The 24,085-nt window shown below is 42.7% G+C and overlaps 1 protein-coding gene across 3 annotated transcripts in view; it reads right to left on the reverse strand.

The window, feature by feature from the left end:
• Window positions 1-24,085, reverse strand: part of avl9 (AVL9 homolog (S. cerevisiase)) — a 274,023-nt gene that overhangs the window by 27,196 nt on the left and 222,742 nt on the right. For all 3 annotated transcript variants that reach the window (XM_059985379.1, XM_059985385.1, XM_059985374.1), the window contains one exon: window positions 2,378-2,431. In XM_059985379.1, coding sequence (XP_059841362.1) covers window positions 2,378-2,431 — 54 coding nt within the window. The remainder of the gene's footprint in view (window positions 1-2,377; window positions 2,432-24,085) is intronic.

Genomic DNA, 24,085 nt, shown 5'->3' on the forward strand with positions numbered 1-24,085 from the left:
AGTATTCATTAAGTACATCTGCTATTTTCTCTAGTTCCATACACACTTTCCCACTGTCCCACTCGCTAGGTCCTATTCTTTCACATCTTATCCTCTTGCTCTTCACATACTCATAGAATGCCTTGGGGTTTTCCTTAATCTTGCCCCCACAAGGCCTTCTCATGGCCCCTTCTGGCTCTCCTAATTTTCTTCTTAAACTCCTTCCTGTTAGTCTTATAATCTTCTAGATCTCTAATATTACCTAGCTCTCTGAACCTTTTTGTAAGCTTTTCTTTTCTTCTTGATTAGATTTACTGCAGCCTTTGTACACTACGGTTCCTGTACCCTACCATAACTTTTGGTACGTACCTATGCAGAACTCCATACAAATAACCCCTAAACATTTGCCACATTTCTTCCATACCTTTCCCTGAGAACATCTGTTCCCAATTTAAGCTTCCAAGTTCCTGCCTGATAGCCTAATTATTCCCCTTACTCCAATTAAACGCTTTTCTAACTTGTCTGTTCCTATCTCTCTCCAATGCTATTGTAAAGGAGATAGAACTATCTCCAAAATGCTCTCCCACTGAGAGATCTGACACCTAACCAGGTTCATTTACCAATACCAAATCAATTACAGCCTCTCCTCTTGTAAGCTTATCTACATATTGTGTCAAGAAACCTTCCTGCACACACCTAACAAACTCAACCCCATCTAAACCCTTGCTCTAGGGAGATGCCAATCGATATCTGGGAAATTAAAATCTCCCACCACGACAACTTACACCTTTACACCTTTCCAGGATCTGTTTCTCTATTTGCTCAATATTCCTGTTACTATTAGGTGACCAATAAAAAATACCCAGTAGTGAAATTGACCCCTTCCTGTTCCTAACCTCCACCCACAGAGACTTGGTAGACAATCCCTCCATGATGTCCACCTTTTCTGCAGCCATTGACCTCTGATCAACAGTGTTCCCCACCTCTTTTGCCTCCTTCCCTGTCCTTTCTGAAACATCTAAAACCTGGCAATTGAAGTAACCATTCCAACCCTTGAGCTATCCAAGTCTCTGTAATGGCCACTACATCATAGCTCCAAGTACTGATCCAAGCTCTAAGCTCATCTGCTTTGTTCGCAATACTCCTTGCATTGAAATACACATTTCAAACCATCCATCTGAGTGCGTCCCTTCTCCATCACCTCCATCACCCCCCAACAATTCTAGTTTAAACTCTACCCAGTAGCCTTAGCAAACCTTCCCGCCAGGATATTGGTCCCCCGGGATTCAAGTGAAACCTGTCCTTTTTGTACAGGTCACAGCTGCCCCAAAATAGGTCCCAATGATCCAGAAATCTGAATCCCTGCCCCCGCTCCATCCCTCAGCCACGCATATACCTCATTCTATTCCTATACTCACTGTCACGTGGCAGAGGCAGTAATCCTGAGATTACTACCTTTGCGGTCCTGCTTCTCGACTTCCTTCCTAACTCCCTGTAGTCTTTTCTCAGGACCTCTTCTCTTTTCCTACCTATGTCATTGGTATCAATATGTATCATGATCTCTGGCTGTTCTCCCTCCCTCCCACGATATGCAGGATATCGTGAATGCAATCTGAAACATCCCGGACCCTGGCACCTGGGAGGCAAGCTACCATCCAAGTTTCTTTCCTTCATCCACAGAATCGCCTGTCTGATCCCTTAACTATAGAGTCCCCTATCACCACTGCCTTTCTCTTCCTTCCCTTACCCTTCTGAACCACAGGGCCGGACTCTGTGCCAAAGGTACAGCCACTGTTGCTTCACCCAGGTAGGCTGACCCTACCACCCCCCCCGCAGTACTCTCTAGTACCTTACTTTTCCTCTTCCCTCTCCTGACTATTACCCACTTGTCTGTCTCCCGTGGCCCCAGTGTGACCACGTGCCTATAACTCCTTTCTATCACCTCCTCGCTCTCCCTGACCAGACGAAGGTCATTGAGCTGCAACACCAGTTCCCTAACGCGGTCGACACTTCGGGTGCAGATATGACTGTCCAGGAGGCCAGGAGAATCCAGGACTTCCCACATCTGAACACTAAGCACAGAACACCAGCCTCACACACATACTTCCTTTCCGCAACTAACACAGGTAAACCTACCTCACCTCGTCCTATTACCACCTAAGCCCGTTGAGCCAAAGCCCTATCACTCTGCTACCCTCTCACTCCGGTCTTCTTTTTAAACTTTTCCTGCTCTACTGGATGAGGTCACACACCTGCATGATCAACACGTTTATGTGAGAAGATGAAAAAATGATGACAAAAATAACTTCAGAACTGCCAAATAAATATTTTTTTCCTTGAAAGTCTAAATAAATTCAGCACTTGCAAGCACAGAAATCTATACTTTGAAACTACTCACTGTGACAATCTTAATTTGACATCCGATACATTGTACTGCCCCTGGAATGGATGGCTGCAAGAGAAAAAAAATGCAAATTTTTAAAAAATCATCTCCTGCAATTCATTTATGCTCTCTAAATCAGATGCAGATACTTTCATCTTAATATCCTGAGGAACACTAATTTGGCTGCAACATAATAAAAAATTCATACTTTATTAATTTATTAAAAGCTTTGTTTAATATTTCTCAAGTATGAACTCATTTAAAATCCAATGTCACATTCATTTCAGAGTCTGTTGCAGATTTTGCAAAAGCAAAATTGAAGATTTCTAAATTAAACACAATTTAATTTCCTGATAATATTTCTGGTAATACATGAGACAATGCAGAAATCAGAGATCAGAGGTAACTTGGGTGTAACGTTCTCCTTCGGGTGTAACGAAACGCCGAATTTAACGTCCGGATAAACCACAGCCAATGCAAACCAGATCGCAGTAAGATTAACCATTTACTGTTCACTCTTCACATTAACATATGGTGAAAACTGTTGATAAAACAATACAAGATTGATACAGTATTTGTTCCTTCCTTAATATCACATTTCAAGTGTAAATACTTGCAAAGGTGACTATAACTACATTACACTAAGGTGCAGTATACAGGGAGAGTTTACCTGCTCCATTGACTACTTTAAATACACTTCCATGCAAACTATCCGCGACTCTTTAACTAACGAAAGCATAAACATTATCTACCGTCGTTACTTCTAACAGGATCAGCGTTAACATCTTAGTTCAATATATCGATTATCTATTAACTTACAGCGTTGCTCTCACTGTGATTTCTCATGCCTGCAAAACTGCTTGTGCTCAGGTGAGCCTCGTGGAAAGCCCCCACCCTCGCGCTAATTTCAAACTGGTGTTTTCCCACAAGACGCGGCGAAACCGGATGTGACGTCATCACATGCCGATATATTTTACATGCAATGAATATACTTTAAACACTCCTAATTCTAACTAGAAAATACTATTGAATGAATTACTAAGCGAAAATATTATAAACTAAATAACTGTCGTAAAGACAGCACATTGGGAGTCCTCGAGCAGAATTCTTTCAAGGTTAACTTGCAGGTTGAGTCAGTAGAAGGTTGAGTCAGTAGAAAGAAAGGAGAACACAATATTAGCATTCATTTTGATTGGATTAGAAAACAAAAGCAAGGATGTATTGCTGAGCTCTATAAGGCTTTTGTCAGACAACACTTGGGAGTATTGAGAGCAGCTTTGGGTCCCTTATCCAAGAAAAGATGTGCTGGCATTGGAGAGGGTCCGGAAGAGATTCACAAGAATGATCCTGGGAATGTCAGAGTTAATGTATGACACACATTCAGTGGCTCTGGGCCTGTACTTGCGAGAGTTTAGAAGAATTGGGGTGAATCATTGTGGATAGAGCTAAGGAACTGCAAGGGTAAAAAAAACCATGATGGGACTTGCGTACAGATTCCAAAACAGTAGCAAGGATGTGGTTACAAATACAATGTGAGACAGAAAATGCATGTCAAAAGGACAATGTTACAATAGTCATGAGGGGATTTCAATATGCAAGTAGGTTGGGAAAATCAGGTTGGTGCTGGATTACAAGAGGAGTACACAGCATCAATGACCGGCTACATCAGCAAGTGCATTGATGATGTTACTCTGTCCAAGACCATCACTATACGTGCCAACCAGAAGCCATGGATGACCGCAGAGGTGTGTGCGCTGCTGAGGTCCCACAACTCCGCCTTCAGAGCAGGTAGCTTTAACAACAGCAAGGGCCAAATTGTCCCGAGCCATCAGAGGGGCAAAGCGTGCACGTGCCCAGCTAATCCACAGTTACTTCCAGGACAGCGGCGACACACGGCGCATGTGGAAGGGCATCCAGGACATCACCAATTACAGAACAACATCACCTGACTGTGCAGGTGATGCCTCCCTCCCAAATAAGCTGAATAACTTATACACCCGGTTTGAGGTGGAAAATGACATGGCGGCGAGGAAATCCACCCCTCCTGCGAATGACCAGGTGCTGTGTCTCTCCGTGGCCGACGTGAGAAGAACCCTGTGCAGGGTCAACTCACGGAAGGCTGCTGGAGCAGACAACATACCTGGTAGAGTGCTCAGAGGATGTGCAGACTAGCTAGCAGATGTTCTCACTGACATCTTCAACATCTTCCTGAGCAGCGCCACCATTTCAACGTGCTTCAAGGCCGCCACCATTGTCCCCGTGCCGAAGAAGTCTTCAGTGTCCTGCCTCAATGACTACCGTCCCGTTGCACTTACATCCATCATCATGAAGTGTTTCGAGAGGCTCATCATGAGATGACACCATTGCCACCACCCTCCACCTGGCCCTAAACTACCTGGACAAAAAAGACACATACGTTCAGATGCTGTTCATAGACTTTAGTTCAGCATTCAACACAATCATCCCTCAGAAACTGATTGGAAAGCTGAGCCTATTGGGCCTGAACACCTCCGTCTGCAACTGGATCCTAGACTTCCTGACTGGGAGACCTCAGTCAGTCCGGATCGGGAGCAGCATCTCCAACACCATCACACTGAGCACGGGGGATCCCCAGGGTTGTGTGCTCAGTCCACTGCTGTTCACTCTGTTGACCCACGACTGTGCTGCAACACACAGCTTGAACTATATCATCAAGTTCGCTGATGACACAACCGTGGTGAGTCTCATCAGCAAGAACGACGAGTCAGCTTACAGAGAGGAGGTGCAGCGGCTAACGGACAGGTGCAGAGCCAACAACCTGTCTCTTAATGTGAACAAAACAAAAAAGATGGTTGTTGACTTCAGGAGGGCACAGAGCAACCACTCCCCGTTGAACATCAATGGCTCCTCGGCAGAGATCGTAAAGAGCTCCAAATTTCTTGGTGTTCACCTAACGGAGAATCTCACCTGGTCCCTCAACACCAGCTCCATAGCAAAGAAAGCCCAGCAACGTCTCTACTTTTTGCAAAGGCTGAGGAAAGTCCATCTCCCACTCCCCATCCTCATCACATTCTACAGGGTTGTATTGAGAGCATCCTGAGCAGCTGCATCACTGCCTGGTTCGGAAATTGCACCATCTCGGATCGCTGCAGTGGATAGTGAGGTCAGCTGAGAAGATCATCGGGGTCTCTCTTCCCGCCATCACGGACATTTACACTACACGCTGCATCCGCAAAGGAAACAGCATTATGAAGGACCCCATGCACCCCTCATACAATCTCTTCTCCCTCCTGCTTTCTGGGAAAAGACTCCGAAGCATTTGGGCTCTCACAACCAGACTATATAACAGTTTCTTCCCCCAAGCTATCGGATTCCTCAATACCCGAAGCCTGGACTGACACCTTGCCCTACTGTCCTGTTTATTATTTATTGTAATGCCTCCACTATTTTTTGTGCACTTCATACAGTCCAGTGTGGGTCTGTAGTCTAGTATAGCTTTCTCTGTGTTGTTTTTTTTATTACGTAGTTCAGTCTAGCTTTTTGTACTGTGTCATGTAAACCATGGTCCTGAAAAACGTTGTCTCATTTTTACTATGCACTGTACTAGCAGTTATGGTTGAAATGACAATAAAAGTTGACTTGACAAGAGGAAGAATTTTCAGAATGCCTACAAGAGAAACAATTAGTAGGAAGTTAGAGAAATGGGAAGCTTTTAAAAAATAAATTGCAAGGGTAAAAAAATGCATTATGCACATCATAAATAAGTTAAGATTGCAAAGGGAGCTGGAAAAGGCATGTAATGAGGGTAATGACACAATTATAATGGAGGACTTCAATATGCAAGGAGATTTGGAAGATCAGGTTGCGCTGAGTCACAAGACAGGGAATTTGTTGAATGCCTAAGAGATGGCTTTTTAGAGCAGCTTGTGCTTGAGCCTACTCGGTGAAAGGCTATCTAAGATTGTGTTTTCTGTAATAACCCAGATCTTATTAGGGAGTTTAGCATTAAGGAACACTTAGGAGACAGTGATCATAATATGATTGAATTGATACTGCAATTTGAAAGGGAGAAGTATAACTCACATGAATCTATCCCAATGGAATGAATAAAGGGAACTAGAGGCATGAGAGACGAGCTTGCCCAGATAGATTTGAGAATACTGGCAGGGATGACGGCAGAGCAGAGATGCCTGAAATTTCTGGGAATAGTCCACAAGGTGCAGGACAGACATGTCCTACAAAGGAAGAAGGCTACAAAGAAAAAAAAGTGCTAGGCAAAAAGTTCTTAAGGTGGTAAGTCCACCTGAGGCAGATGGACTACATTACCCTACTGCAATTTTTTGAGGAAATTACAAGGAGGGTAGACAAAGGAGATATAGTAGATGTGGTGTATATGGGTTTTCAAGAAGGCCTTTAACAAAGTGCCGCACATGAGGCTGCTTAGCAAGGTAAGAGCCTGTGGAATTACAGGGAAGTTAACAGCATTGGTGGAGCACTGGCTGATCGGCAGAAAACAGAGAGTGGGAATAAAGCAATCCTATTCTGGCTGGTTGCTGATTACCAGTGGAGTTCCACAGGGGTTGGTGTTGGGACAGCTACTTTTTACAATATACGTCAATGATTTAGACGATGGGGTGGCTAAATTTGCCAATAATAGAAGATAGGTGGAGGAGCCGGTAGTGTTGAGAAAATGAGAGAGCCTGCAGAGAGACTTAGTTAGTTTAGGGGAATGGCCAAAGAAGTGACAAATGAAATAAAATGTTGGGAAGTGTAAGGTCATGCACTTTGGCGGAAGAAATAAATGAGCAGACTGTTATTTAGATGGGAAGCAAATTCAAAATGCAGAGATGCAAATGGACTTGGGAGACTTTGTGCAGGATACCCTAGAGGTTAACCTCTAGGTTGAGTCGGCAATTTTGGCATTCATTTCTTGATGTATAAAATAGAAGAGCAGGGATGTGATGTTGAAGCTCTCTAAGGTACTCGTGAGACAACATGGAGTACTGTGTGCAGTTTTGAGTGTGGCTTATCTTCTCTGTCTCCAGTAGGTCTCAGGGCTACACGAGGCAACTTAACAAGATAAAATCCTATGACATTGCAGGAAAGATATTGGCAGGGATAGCATGATGGCTGACAGGCAGGAGGCAGCAAGTGGGAATAAAAGGTGCTAAGATGTGGAGACAGGAGGAGTTCCAGTGACGTCATAGTCCAGAACGGCAGCTTAAGTCAATAGCTCCTCCGGAAAAACACATATTTTGCCCCATTAATCCATCAAATATAAGACCTTTCGAAAATATCTGAATTGATAAGGGGGGCAAGAATGGGGAAAAAGAATGGAAATTTAAAAAAGCATCACTGTGGAGCCTGTGGACGAGAGGGGTGCAGTGAGCAGCTCTCCTACCCAAACGCATGGTAGCGAGGCTGACGATGGGCCTTGTTCAGGCAAAGTGGCAAATATGATCAAAATTCTGGAAGAGGTACGGGGATTCCAAAAAGATATAAAACAGCAACTAAATGATAACAAGTCAGAGCTCGCCAACGTCAATCAAAAAATAGCGGTGGCAGAGACACGAATTGAGAAGGTGGAAGATTGTGTGAAAAACATGGAACGGATACTAAGTAAGACGATAAAAATATTAAATCAACAGGAAAGTAAACTGCTTGACCAGGTGGGAAGATCATGGCGGAAAAATATCAGAATATACAATGTTCCCGAAGGAGCGGAGGGTTTGTCTATGATGGAGTTTGTACGAAAGTTTCTGCAGGATGCGCTAGAGATTCCTTCGACTATGGAGCTTGAAATTGAGAGGGCGCATCATGCGCTTGCCCTGAGATCTACTGGAGACAGAGAAGATAAGCCACACTCAATAGTAATAAGATTCCATCAATACAATACTAAAGCAGAGATATGAAGGGCCTGGGGAAAGAAGAGGGTGTTTTTGGATGGGAAACTAATATATTTCAATCAAGATTACCCCCCGGTGGTCCTGCAGAAATGTAAAGAATACTCTGAAGTAAAGCAAATATTAAAGCAAGGAAAGATTAGATTCCAAACTCCATACCCTGCTAAACTGTGAGTGCTTTATGAAGATGGGATCCAACTGTATCAGACAGTGGAAGAGGCGACTACAGACATGAAGGCCAGAGGGTTGCCCATTAGCGTGATCAAACCGAGGGAAAGCCTGGCTGAGCAGTTATCCCATTCTGCTTGGGAAATAGTGAGAGAATCGAGAAAGCAGGGGACAGGAGGAGGGTGAGAGAAGTATATCAGGAAGAGACTGTGAATTTTTTGAAGACAGCCTTCACCCCTTCCAGAAGAGCCATAATGTTTGGCTAACTTTAAAAATGTTGATAAGCTAAACTGAAGCAAAAATAGATGGTGCTATACCCATCTCAAGAAACACTTATTATAATGTGGATTTTATATTACTCAATTATTCTTTTTTATTCATACATTCACTCCGTTTTCCCCACCTAAATGAGAATATATACCTGGGAGGAATACACAGGGAAATCTTTCCTGTGTAACGGACATAGATTTGTTCACTTACTTTTATGGGTACTGCAATGGGGGCCCTCACAGGTAGGAGGGGTTATCCCCCACAGCTAGACGTTTCCTCTAGCTCAACCCAGGGTCATCTACTAGAGACCTCAGCCTTGGAATCGCATCTTTGTTGCCTTTTTTAAAATTATTATTCATGTTTCTTGGTTCTTATTTGTTCAGGGAGTAGATACTGCTAATTTCAGCTAATTTCAATAATATATTGACAGATAAATACACATGGCTAAGGACAAAGTAAAATTCATTTCTTTTAATGTCAATGGGCTGTTAAATCCAATCAAATGCAGTAAAATTCTATCCAAAAGAACAAGCACATGTGGTATATTTACAGGAAACTCACTTAAGTGATAATAAGCATGGAAGACTAAAGAAAATGGGCTTTACTAATTTGTTTTTCTCCTCATATAATTCAGAACATAGGAGAAGAGTTGGTATTCTTATCTCAAACAAGCTAAATTTTGAAAAAGTATTCAAAATTGGAGATAAGGAGGGCAGATAAGGGTAAGGGGGAATATAGTAATATATATAGTAATATAGTAAGGGGCAGATTCTGGTAAGGGGGAATATAGACAGAAATTCAGTTACTCTATTGAATATATATGCACCCCCAGGAAGTGATATTAGTTTCTTTTAGAAAATTACTAATATTATGGTAAATGAAACAGAAGGTCTCCTGATATGCGGGGGAGATTTAAATTTACAATTACAACCGAAATTAGACTATTCCAATAGAAAAATCTATGAAACAATATCTTTACATAAGAAAGTTAATACACTTTTTGAGGAGGTTGGTCTAATTGATATATGGAGGGACCTTTTCCCCAACAGGATTACACTGATTATTCTGCTCCCCCCCCCCCCCCATTCTATATATATAAGAATAGACTATTTCATAACATTTGGAAAAGATAAAGACAAAATAAACATCTGTGGTATTGGGACAACAGATAAAAGTGACCTTGCACCTATATATTTATCTGTTCATTTTAACCTACAATCAAAGAATACTATTTGGAAACTAAATTCAACTCTACTCAATGATCCCTACTTTAAGGAACAAATTAAAAAAGAAATTGATCTTTACTTAGAATTCAATAATAATGGAGAGGTTTCACCTCCCATTCTATGGGATACTCTGAAAGCTGTTTTAAGAGGGAAAATTATAGTGATATCTTTATATAAGAAAAAAAGGAATAAAACATTAGAGGAATTACAAAATAGGCTGAAGGAACTATAAAAAACACAAATTGAATTTGGCACAGGATACATTAAAGGAAATTTTAAAAATTAGGAATGAAATTAATAGTTGGCTATGTAAGATATCGGAAAAAATTAATGTTTCTGAAATATCGACATTATGAAAGGGCATCTAAGTCTATGAAAATACTGGCGTGGAAACTGAAAAAAAATAGCAGAAAATACAATTCATAGAATTAGGGATCCAAGAACAAAAATGATAAAAAATAAGCTAAGTGATATTCAAGAAACTTTTGAAGCATTTACAAAACTCTATATTCCAAAGTTCCAGGGGAAGCATAACCCAAATTAACACCTTCCTGAATTCTCTAGAGTTACCCATTTGAGCAAAGAACAAAATAGAATGATAACTGCTGACATAACTGAAGTTGAACTAAAAGCTGCAATAAGTAGGCTTAAATTGGAAAACCCTGAACATCCTCTGCACAGCACCATCCAGAGACAGAGAAGCAGCTTCAGCGGCAGGTTGCTGTCAATGCAATGCTCCTCAGACAGGATGAAGAGATCATTACTCCCCAACGCCATTCGGCTCTACAATTCAACCACCAGGGGCAAGACATGTTAAAGTGCCGGGGTTAGGACTGAGCTTAAGTTACCACTCAATGCATTTTAGTAAACTATTTAAGAACTTTCTTAAAAGCTATTTATTAATGCTTTTTGGGAGGGTGATTTTAGATGCATATCATATTTATACTGAGTTAAATACTGTATGTAATTAGTTTTGCTACAATAAGTGTATGGGACACTGGAAAAATGTTGAATTTCCCCTTGGGGATGAATAAAGTATCTATCTATCTATTAAGCCATGATCACAGTGAATGGTGCTGCTGGCTAGAAGGGCTGAATGGCCTACTCCTGCACCTACTGTCTATTGTCTATTAAAATGAATATACTGCCCAGACTATTATATCTCCTTCAGACCCTACCAATAGAGATTAATCAAAATCAATTCAATCAATGGAACAAAATGTTATCAAGATATATTTGGCATGGTAAAAGGCCTAGAGTTCTTCTCAAAACTTTGCAATTAGCCAAGGAAAAGGGGGGATGAGGCCTACCTTCTCTTAGAGATTATTATTTTGCAGCACAGTTGAGAGCTGTGATATGTTGGTGCAACCCATCATATGACGCTCAATGGAAAAACATTGAGAAGGGGATACTTCCCATCCTGATATAGGCAATTTTGGCTGACAACAACCTACAAAGGTACATAAATACTATTGATAACCCATGGGTGAAATTGACTCTTAAAATATAGAAAACTATTATAAAAGAATATAAACTAGTTGAAGATATTGCAATTCTTAAATGGTGTGTATATGACTTGGATTTTATGCCAAATAAACTGGATGTTAGATTTAAGGACTGGACAGCTAAAGGAATAACAGTTCTTTGCAATATAATGAAAGAAGGAACACTGTTCAGTTTTGAAATGCTGATGGAGAAACACTTATTAGAAAAACAAGACTTTTAACGGTATTTACAGATGTGACAATATGTTAATAGGATGGTTAAAAATGTACCAAGGCAAGAACGTGTTTGATAGAGCTCTTTAGAAAAGCATATAATTCAGATAACTGTAGTAGAATCATTTCAAGCTTGTATAAGGGTTTGTCAAATCTTAAAACACATTTGACTTCATACATTAAAACAAAATGGGAGAAGGAAGGAGGGATAATATCTGAGGAAGAATGGATAATAAGATGGAGGTCTCAATGGAAGTGTACCAGTTTACAGAAATGGAGGGAGTTTGGATGAAAAAACTTGATAAGATATTTTATTACACCCTCTCAGAAATCCCATTATGAAAGTAACCTCCCCGTTTGGTAGAGAAATTGTGGAAATCAAAATGCAAACCATTATCGTATTTTCTGGGAATGCCCCATTATCAAAGACTATTGGAGTGGGATACATAATGCCCTACAAGATGTCTTTAAATGTGAAATACCCTTAGAAAGTAAGACCATATATTTTGAGTGTATACCTCAAGAATGGTTGAAAAGAGATAAATATTTAATGAATATACTGCTGGTGGCTGGTAAAAAGACTCTTACTAGGAAATGGTTATCACAGGAGAGCCCAATCTTAAGTGCACGGATGGAAATTACAATGAATATTTACAAATGGAGAAGATAACAGCATCTGTTAATCATAAGTTGGAACAATTTGATTCATACTGGGAAAAATGGTTCAACTACATAACACCTCGCCAGAGAAAGCAGGATCTCCCAGTGGCCACACATTTTAATTCCACATCCCATTCCCATTCTGATATATCTATCCATGGCCTCCTCTACTGTCAAAATGAAGCCACACTCAGGTTGGAGAAACAACACCTTATATACCGGCTGGGTAGCCTCCAACCTGATGGCATGAACATTGACTTCTCTAATTTCCGTTAATGCCCTTCCTCCCCTTCCAACCCCATCCCTGATATATTTAGTTTTTATCCCCCTCCTTTTTTTTCTTTCTCTCTCTGCCCATCACTCTGCCTGTTCTCCATCTCCCTCTGGTGCTCCCCCCCCCCTTTCTTTCTCCCTCGGCCTCCTGTCCCATGATCCTTTTCCTTCTGTAGCTCTGAGTCCCTTTTGCCAATCACCTTTCTGGTTCTCAGCTTCACTCCACCCCCTCCAGTCTTCTCCTATCATTTTGCATTTTCCCCTTCCCCTCCTACTTTCAAATCTCTTACTATCTTTCTTTTCAGTTAGCCCTGATGAAGGGTCTCAGCCCAAAACATCAACAGCGCTTCTCCCTATAGATGCTGCCTGGCCTGCTGCGTTCCATCAGCATTTTGCGTGTGTTACCTCTTAGGCCTGATTTTATCCTCACAAATCAATGAATATGTTGTTAAAAAAAAAGATCACTCCCTACTTCTACATAGAACCATAGAACATTAAAGCACAGGAACAGGCCTCTTGGCCCTTTTTGGCTGTGCCAAACCATTTTTCTGTCTAGTCCTACTGACCCGCACCCAGCCCATATCCCTCCATACACCTCTCATCCACATACCTGTCCAAGTTTTTCTTAAATGTTAAAAGTGAGCCTGCATTTACCACTTCATCTGGCAGCTCATTCCACACTCCCACCACTCTCTGTGTGAAGAAGCCCCCCGCAATGTTCCCTTTAAACTTTTGCCCCCTTCACCCTTAACCCATGTCCTCTTGTTTTTTTCTCTCCTAATTTCAGTGGACAAAGCCTGCTTGCATTCACTCTATCTATACCCATCATAATTTTATATACCCCTATCAAATCTCCACTTGTTCTTCTACACTCCAAGGAATAAAGTCCTAACGTATTCAACCTTTCTCTGTAACTCAGTATCTCAAGTCCCAGCAACATCCTTGTAAACCTTCTCTGCACTCTTTCAGCCTTATTAATACCCTTTCTGTAATTAGGTGACCAAAACTGCACACAATACTCCAAATTCAGCCTCACCAATGCCTTATAGAACCTCACCATAACATTCCAACTCATACTCAATACTGTGATGTACAAAGGCCAATGTACCAAATCTCTCTTTACTTACCCTATCTACCTGTGACGCCACTTTTAGGGAATTTTGTATCTGTATTCCTAGATCCCTCTGTTCTACTGCACTCCTCAGTGCCCTACCATTTACTGTTTATGTTCCACCTTGGTAATTCCCTCCAAAGTGCAATACCTCACACTTGTCTGTATTAAACTCCATCTGCCATTTTCAGCCCATTTTTACAGCTGGTCCAGATCCCTCTGCAAGCTTTGAAAACCTTCCTCACTGTCCAGTACACCTCCAATCTTTGTATCATCAGCAAATTTGCTGATCCAATTTACCACATTATCATCCAGATCATTGATATAGATGAAAAAAACAATGGACCCAGCACTGATCCCTGTGGCATACCACCAGTCACAGGCCTCCACTAGGAGAAGCTATCACTCTCTGACTTCTCCCACTGAGCCAACGTCTAATCCAATTTACTACCTCTCCATGTATACCTAGCCACTGAATCTTCCTAACTAACCTCCCATGTGGGACCTTGTCAAAGGTCTTACTTAAGTCCATGTAGACAACATCCACTGCCTTCCCTTCATCCACTTTCCTTGTAACCTCCTCGAAAAACTCTCACAGATTTGTTAAACATGACATACCACACACAAAGCCGTGTTGACTCCCTCTAATTAGTCCCTATCTATCTAAATACTTGTAGATCCTATCTCTTAGTACTCCTTCTAATAATTTACCTACTACCGATGTCAAACTTACCAGCCTATAATTTCCTGGATTACTTTTAGAGCCTTTTAACAGAATTGACAGGCTAAGAAAACTGGCAGGGATAACAGCAGAGTAGCAATGGCTGGAATTTCTGGAAGCAATATGGATGGCACAGGACACATAAATGTCTATAGAAAATATTCACCAACCTTCAAACTTTTCATAATTTGTTGTTTTATAAGATTGAAATACAGTGGCTTTAATTTGGCTTTTTTTGACAGGATTAACAGAAAAAGACTTTCATGTCAAAGGAAAAACAGATCTCTACAAAGTGATCTGAAGTAAATACAAATATAAAACACAAAACATTTGATGGCATACATATTCACCCCTTTCAAGTCAGTATTTAGTAGATACACATTTGGCATAGTAATTACAACCTTGAGTCTGTGTGGAGAGGTCTCAACCAGCTTTTCACATCTGGGCACTGCAATTTTCCCCATTCTTTACAAAACTGCTCAAGCTCTGTCTGACAAAGGTGATGAACTGAGAGCTTGGATACATACATGGAATTATGATGTAGAGGCCATTACAGAGACTTGGCTGGCAACAGGGCAGGAATGGATTCTCAATATTCCTGGATTTCAGTGCTTTAAAAGGGATAGAGAGGGGGGGAAAGGGGGAGGAGGGGTGGCATTAATGGTCAGGGATACTACTACAGCTACAGAAAGGGTGGGTAATGTAGCAGGATCCTCTTTTGAGTCAGTATGGGTGGAAGTCAGGAACTGGAAGTGAGCAGTAACTCTACTGGTGGTATTCTACAGGACCCCTGGTAGCAGCAGAGATACCGAGGAGCAGATTGGGAGGCAGATTTTGGAAAGGTGCAAAAATAACAGGTTTGTTATCATGGGTGACTTTAACTTTCCTAATATTGATTGGCACGTGATTAGTTCCAAGGGTTTAGATGGGGCAGTTTGTTAAGTGTGTCCAGGATGGATTCCTGTCACAGTATGTTGACAGGCCGACTAGAGGGAATGCCATACTAGATCTAGTATTAGGTAACGAACTAGGTCAGGTCACAGACCTGTCAGTGGGTGAGCATCTGGGGGACAGTGATCACCGCTCCCTGACCTTTAGCATTATCATGGAAAAGGATAGAATTAGAGAGGACAGGAAAATCTTTAATTGGGGAAGGGAAAATTATGAGGCTATAAGGCTAGAACTTGCAGGTGTGAATTGGGATGATGTTTTTGCAGGGAAATGTACTATGGACATGTGGTCGACGTTTAAAGATCTCTTGCAAGATGTTAGGGATAAATTTGTCCCGGTGAGGAAGATAAAGAATGGTAGGGTGAAGGAACCATGGGTGACAAGTGAGGTGGAAAATCTAATCAGGTGGAAGAAGGCAGCATACATGAGGTTTAGGAAGCAAGGATCAGATGGGTCTATTGAGGAATACAGGGTAGCAAGAAAGGAGCTTAAGAAGGGGCTGAGAAGAGCAAGAAGGGGACATGAGAAGGCCTTGGCCAGTAGGATAAAGGAAAACCCCAAGGCATTCTTCAATTATGTGAAGAACAAAAGGATGACAGGAGTGAAGGTAGGACCGATTAGAGATAAAAGTGGGAAGATGTGCCTGGAGGCTATGGAAGTCAGCGAGGTCCTCAATGAATACTTCTCTTTGGTATTCACCAATGAGAGGGAACTTGATGACTGTGAGGACAATATAAGTGAGGTTGATGTTCTGAAGTATGTTGATATTAAGGGAGAGGAGGTGTTGGAGTTGTTAAAAAACATTAGGACGGATAAGTCCCCGGGGCCTGATGGAATATTCCCCAGGCTGCTCCACAAGATGACGGAAGAGATTGCTGAGCCTCTGGCTAGGATCTTTATGTCCTCGTTGTCCACAAGAATGGTACCAGAAGATTGGAAGGAGGCAAATTCTGTCCCCTTGTTCAAAAAAGGTAGTAGAGATAGTCCGGGTAATTATAGACCAGTGAGCCTTACATCTGTGGTGGGAAAGCAGTTGGAAAAGATTCTTAGAGATAGGATGTATGGATATTTAGAGAATCATGGTCTGATCAGGGACAGTCAGCATGGCTTTGTGAAGGGCGAATCATGTCTAACAAGCCTGATAGAGTTCATTAAGGAGGGGACCAGGCACATAGATGAGGGTAGTGCAGTGGATGTGATCTACATGGATTTTAGTAAGGCATTTGACAAGGTTCCACACGGTAGGCTTATTCAGAAAGTCAGAAGGCATGGGGTCCAGGGCAATTTGGCCAGGTGGATTCAGAATTGGCTTGCCTGCAGAAGGCAGAGGGTCATGATGGAGGGAGTATATTCAGATTGGAGGGTTGTGACTAATGGTGTCCCACAAGGATCTGTTCTGGGACATCCACTTTTCGTGATATTTATTAACAACCAGGATGTGGGGGTAGAAGGGTGGGTTGGCAAGTTTGCAGATGACACAAAGGTTGGTGGTGTTGTAGATAGTGTAGAGGATTGTCGAAGATTGCAGAGAGACATTGATAGGATGCAGAAGTGGGCTGAGAAGTGGCAGATGGAGTTCAACCTGGAGAAGTGTGAGGTGGTACACTTTGGAAGGACAAACTCCAAGGCAGAGTACAAAGTAAATGGCAGGATACTCAGTAATGTGGAGGAGCAGAGGGATCTGGGGGTACATGTCCACAGATCCCTGAAAGTTGCCTCACAGGTAGATAGGGTAGTTAAGAATGCTTATGGGGTGCTAGCTTTCATAAGTTGAGGGATATAGTTTAAGAGATGCGATGTAATGATGCAGCTCTATAAAACTCTAGTTAGGCCACACCTGGAGTACTGTGTCCAGTTCTGGTCGCCTCACTATAGGAAGGATGTGGAAGCATTGGAAAGGGTACAGAGGAGATTTACCAGGATGCTGCCTGGTTTAGAGAGTATGGATTATGATCTGAGATTAAGGGAGCTAGGGCTTTACTCTTTGGAGAGAAGGAGGATGAGAGGAGGCATGATAGAGGTGTACAAGATATTAAGAGGAATAGACAGAGTGGACAGCCAGTGCCTCTTCCCCAGGACACCACTGCTCAGTACAAGAGGACATGGCTTTTAGGTAAGGGGAGGGAAGTTTAAAGGGGATATTAAAGGAAGATTTTTCACTCAGAGAGTGGTTGGTGTGTGGAATGCACTGCCTGATTCAGTGGTGGAGGCAGGTACACTAGTGAAGTTTAAGAGACTACTAGACAAGTATATGAAGGAACTTAAGGTGGGAGGTTATATGGAAGGCAGGGTTTGAGGGTTGGCACAACATTGTGGGCCGAAGGGCATAGACATATGTCTATGTCAAATCCCATAACCTGTATCCTGACCTTGGTGAAACTGAATACCACAGGCCATCAGTGGTTGGTGCCATTGTCTGCCTATGATTTCAGCCTGAAGTACCAGCTGGGAAGTAGGAACATTGATTCCGATGCATTGTCCTGACATGCACATGACGGGCTGGATGGGGACAGACAGTGGGAGAGTGTTCCTGCCCTGGGAATGAAAGCCATGTGCCAGTTTTCCATCAAGGTGAAGGCAGAGGAAAGGCAAGGGCAGGATTGAGCAGTAGATCAATTGGGAGCTTCTGATGGTGCCATTCCACAAGTTTACTGTAACCTGACTGCTCTGAAGACAAACCAGTTGCCGGAATCGAGTCCAGAGGAAGTGGCAGCTGCTCAACCAGATGACCTGGGCAACGGCACCATTTGGCCAGTGGTTGAAAATGGAGATGTGGCCCGAGTGGATAGGACAAAACACATTGCGATGTCTCAATTACTGAGAGAATAGTCCAGATCGGAGTTGAGGAATCAGATCCTTTAGCGGGTCACATCGCCTATGGACCGGCCTTGGCATTCTCGGCTCGTTCTGCCTGAGAAGCATCGGAGGATTGTGTTGAAGTCACTTCATGATGATTCTGGCCTATGGATTGCTCAAAGATCAGTTCTACTGGCACTGGATGAAGACGCTGCATGGGTTTCCTGTTAACAGGGCCAGATGCCAGCAACACAGCGAATATCTTGGTCACTACGGTTCACTACACCAGATATGCACAAGCCTTCCCTACCAAGGATTAGTGTGTCACGGTGACCCAAGTGTTATTGGAGAAGTATTTTATTTATTATTGGCCCCCAGGCAGATACATAGTGATCAGGAACTAGATTTTGAAAGTAGGTTCATTCATGAGCAACTGAGCATACTTGAGGAGTCGAGAAGTTGGGGACTATGCCTTATCACCCGCAGGGTGATTCACGGCCCGAGGGGTTTAATCAGACCTTGCCAGACATGCTCGGAGCCTTGGAGATCAACAAAAAGGACAAGTGGAGTCAACATATTGGACATATTATGTACAGTTTTGGTCTCCAGGATTAAGGAAGGACATCCTGGCTGTAGGGGAAGTGCAGCATAGATTCACGAGGTTAATTCTTGGGATGTCCGGACTGTCTTACGCAGAGAGGTTAGACAGACTGGGCTTGTACACGCTGGAATTAAGGAGATTGAGAGGGGACCTGATTGAAACATATAAGATTATTAAGGGATTGGACAAGATAGCGGCAGGAAATATGTTCCAGATGCTGGGAGAGTCCAGTACCAGAGGGCATGGTTTGAGAATAAAGGGTAGGTCATTTAGGACAGAATTAAGGAAAAACTTCTTCTCCCAGAGAGTTGTGGGGGTCTGGAATGCACTGCCTCGGAAGACGGTGGAGGCCAATTCTCTGGATGCTTTCAAGAAGGAGCTAGATAGGTACCTTATGGATAGAGGAATCAAGGGATATGGGGACAAGGCAGGAACCGGGTATTGATAGTAGATGATCAGCCATGATCTCAAAATGGCGGTGCAGGCTCGAATGGCTGAATGGTCTACTTCTGCACCTATTGTCTATTGTCTATCTGGTCCACTACTACAACTGTACACAAAATGAAGCTTCTGGATACTCGCCATATGTGATTTTTGGGCGCGAGGCAAGGTTGCCTATCAACCGCTGTCTTGGGACTGGCAAGGAAGATATACCACCGAACACTTATCTGTAGTATGCATTTGATATGAGAAGGGAGCTGAAAAAGGCTTATGAATTAGCTGAAGTCATAGCTACCAAGTAGAATTAAGGATATAAGGGGAGTTATGATCAAAAGGTTAGGTTCTCCCAACTCATGCCTGGAGACTGAGTCTTCAAAGAATCTGGGGCTACCTGGGAAGCATAAGTTGGCTGACCGCTGCGTGGCTACGTCCTATGTAGTGGAGAGCCAGGTACCAGTTTTCCAGGTGAAGCCAGAGGATGGGGATGGGCCTGTCAAGAGGTGAATGTTGACCCAGAGTCTGACCTGGACCCTGCAACTAGTAAGAGGACTCTGGGGCAACATGGGGAGATGGAAGGACCAGCAACAGGATGGATTAAACCAGAGCCCGCCCCTGAATTGGATACGGCCTCGAAGGTTGAGGAAATGGGAGTGTGGTATATGCTGCCTTTTGCCAACTTCCCAATTGAGGAAGAGATTCCCAAACTTTCTCACACTCAGGCAGGTGAAATGGGGGATTAGCTCATGCAGACTTGCAGCTGGACCATGGGGGGGGCAAAGCTCTAAAGTAACTGGGGATGAAGCTGAGCTCAGTCAAGTGGCAGAAGGATCCAAATTGCAGGAAGGGACGAGTGATTTGACAAGGCCTTGCCATACAGGCCAGAAGTATCCCAAGGAGTGTCAGAAAGTGAAGAAGTAGACGATGGGATAAGGAGGTCTCAAAGAATTAGAAGACCCCCAGATAGGCTGGCCTATGGAGCACTAAGGGAACAGAGTGCTATGGCTATCCCCCTAGTGAGATATGTTACTACAATTTACGAATGGATTGGAAGTGCTGACATCATGAAATTTCTTTCAAAGCAGAGTTATTAATATGAGATGACAAATCATTTTGGTGGGGGGGGTGAGAGTTTAATGCCCTAGTTCATAATTCTACTGTTATGCTGTATCTATTTCACTTCGTAGTTCTGTACGTGCAATCTGTTCTGTTTTCAGCCTGTCTGGGTTAGAAACATAAAAAACTTACAGCACAATACAGGCTCTTCGGCCCACAAAGCTATGCCAAACATGTCCTTACCTTAGAACTGCATAGGCTTACCCATAGCCCTCAATTTTTCTAAGCTCCATGTACCCATACAGGAGTCTCTTCATAGACCCTATCGTTTCCGCCTCCATCACCGCTGCCAGCAACCCATTCCAAGCATTCACCACTCTGCATAAAAAAACTTACCCCTGACATCTCCTCTGTACCTACTTTCATGCACTAAAACTATGCCCTCTCATACTAGCTATTTTAGCTCTGGGGAAAAGCCTCTGACTATCCACATGATCAATGCCTCTCATCATCTTATACACCTCTATCAGGTCACCTCTCATCCTCCTTCACTCCAAGGAGAAAAGGCCGAGTTCACTCAACCTATTCTCATAAGGAATGCTCCCCAATCCAGGCATCGTCCTTGTAAATCTCCTTTGCACCCTTTCTATGGTTTCCATATCCTTCCTGTAGTGAGGTGACCAGAATTAAGCACAGTACTCCAAGTGGGGTCTGACCAGGGTCCTATATAGCTGCAACATTACCTCTCAGCTCTTAAACTCAATCTCACAATTATCAAGGCCAATGCTTTGTATGCCTTCTTAACCACAGCATCAACCTATATAGCAGCTTTGAGTATCCTATGGACTTGGATGCCAAGATCCCTCTGATTCTACACACTGCCAAGAGTCTTGCCATTAATGCTATATTCTGCCATCATATTTGACCTACCAAAATGACAACCTCATACTTATCTGAGTTGAACTGCATATGCCATTTCTCAGCCCAGTTTTGCATCCTATCAATGTCCCACTGTAACCTCTGACAGCCCTCCAAACTATCCACAACACCCCCAACCTTTGTGTCATCAACAAATTTACTAACCTATCCCTCTACTCCATCATCCAGGTGATTTATAAAAATCACAAGAAGTAGGGATCCCAGAACAGATCCCTGAGGCACACCACTAGTCACCGGCCTCCATGCAGAATATGACCCGTCTACAACCACTCTTCCCTCCTATAGGCAGCCAGTTCTGAATCCACAAAGCAATGTCCCCTTGGATCCCATGCCTCCTTACTTTCTCAATAAGCCTTGCATGGGGTACCTTATCAAATGCCTTGCTGAAATCCATATACACTACATCTACTACTCTTCCTTCATCAATGTGTTTAGTCACATCCTCAAAAAATTCAATCAGGCTCGTAAGGCACGAGCTGCCCTTGACAAAGCCATGCTGACTATTCCTAATCATATTATACTTCTCTAAATGTTCATAAATCCTGCCTCTCAGGATCTTCTCCATCAACTTACCAAACACTGAAGTAAGACTTGCTGGTCTATAATTTCCTGGGCTATCTCTACTCCATTTCTTGAATAAAGGAACAACATCCGCAACCCTCCAATCCTCCGGAACCTCTCCCATCCCTGTTGATGTTTCAAAGATCATCACCAGAGGCTCAGCAATCTCCTCCCTTGCCTCCCACAGTAGCCTGGGGTACATCTCATCCAGTCTGGGTGACTGATCCAACTTGCAAAAGCTCCAGCACATCCTCTTTCATAATATCTACATGCTCAAGCTTTTCAGTCTGCTGCAACTCTGCACTACGATCACCAAGATCCTCTTCCATAGTGAATACTGAAGGAAAGTATTCATTAAGTACCGCTGCTATTCCTGTGGTTCTATACACATTTTCCCACTGTCACATTTGATAGGTCCTATTCTTTCACATCTTATCCTCTTGCTCTTCACATACTTGTAGAATGCATTGGGGATTTCCTTAATCCTGCCTGCCAAGGCCTTCTCATGGCCTCTTCTAGCTCTCCAAATTTCCTTTCTAAGCTCCTTCCTGTTAGCCTTATAATCTTCTAGATCCCTAACATTACCTAACTCTCTGAACCTTTTGTAAGCTTTTCTTTTCTTCTTGACTAGATTCCTTTTCTGGTTGGCTGTCAGTGACTAATGTTCTGCAGTAGTCAGTGTTGGGACCACCTCTTTTGATGCTGTATATAAACGATTTAGATGATTGAATATATGGCTTTGTTGTCAAATTTGCAGATAATATGAAGATTGGTGGAGGGGCAAGTAGTGTTGAGGAAACAGGCAGGATGCAGAAGGATTTAGAAAGATTAGGAAAGTGGGCAAGAAAGTGGCAAATGAAATACAATGTTGGAAAATGCATGGTCATGCACTTTGGTAGTAGAAATAAATGTGCAGACTATTTTCTAAATGGGGAGAAAATCCAGGAATCTGAGATGCAGGGGGACTTAGGAATCCTTGTGCAGTACACCCAATACCATGTTAGCATTCAATTCAAGAGGTCTAGAATACAAGAGCAAGGATGTGATGCTGGTGAGGCCTCACCTTGAGTACTGTGAACAGCTTTGGGCCCCTTATTTTAGAAAAGATGTTCTTGTATTGGAGAGGGTCCCGAGGAGGTTCACAAGTGTGATTCCAGGAATGAAAGGGTTATCACACGAGGAATGTTTAATGGCTCTGGGTCTGTACTCACTGGATTTCAGGAGGATGAGTGGGGGGGGTGGGGGGGGATCTCATTGAACCCTTTTGAATGTTGAAAGGCCTAGACAGAATAGACATGGAAAAGATGTTTCCCATGGTGAGAGAGTCTAGGACTAGAGGGCACAGCCTCAGGATTGAGGGGCGCCCTTTCAAAATGACAGATGTGGAGAAATTTCTTTAGACAAAGGGTGGTGAATTTGTGGAATTTGTTGTCACATGCAGCTGTGGAAGCCAGATCATTGGGTGCATTTAAGGCAAAGATTGATAGGTTCTTGATTGGACATGGCATCAAAGGTGACAGGGAGGAGGCCAGGAACTGGGGTATTATTTAACGTCAGTTAGTCAAACGTATGTCGTACTATATAGTATATATTTTACATTACTATGCAAATAAAACACTTGAAACGTATAAATTTCAATAATCATACCACTGTGTTGCTTATTAATAATTGTAGCTTTCATCGGGCCAGGGCCTTCACATGCTCCATTATTCTCATTTTATCCTTTAAAATTGTTCCGATCATTGACCGACTGTAGCCTAATGCTTTTCCAATGACCAATGGAGTTTCACCTCTTTCCGATCGCTTTATTAGTTCCATTTTATTTTCAATCATATAACCATAAACAATTACAGCACGGAAACAAGCCATCTCGGCACTTCTAGTCCATGCTGAACGCTTACTCTCACCTAATCCCACTGACCCACACTCAGCCCATAACTCATCATTCCTTTCCTGTCCATATACCTATCCAATTTTGCTTTAAATGACAAAACTGAACCTGCCTCTACCACTTCTACTGGAAGCTCATTCCACATAGCTACCACTCTCTGAGTAAAGAAATTCCCCTCATGTTACCCTTAAAGTTTTGCCCCCAAAGTCTCAACTCATGTCCTGTTGTTTGAATCTCCCCTACTCTCAATGGAAAAAGCCTATCCACGTCAATTCTATCTATCCCCCTCATAATTTTAAATACCTCTATCAAGTCCCCCCCTCAACCTTTCACGCTCCAAAGAATAAAGACCTAACTTGTTCAATCTTTCCCTGTAGCTTAGGTGCTGAAACCCAGGAAACATTCTAGTAAATCTTCTCTGTACTCTATTTTGTTGACATCATTCCTATAACTTGGTGAGC

The sequence above is a fragment of the Hypanus sabinus genome, chromosome 1 (genome assembly GCF_030144855.1).
Source record: "Hypanus sabinus isolate sHypSab1 chromosome 1, sHypSab1.hap1, whole genome shotgun sequence".
NCBI classification, from domain to species: domain Eukaryota; kingdom Metazoa; phylum Chordata; class Chondrichthyes; order Myliobatiformes; family Dasyatidae; genus Hypanus; species Hypanus sabinus.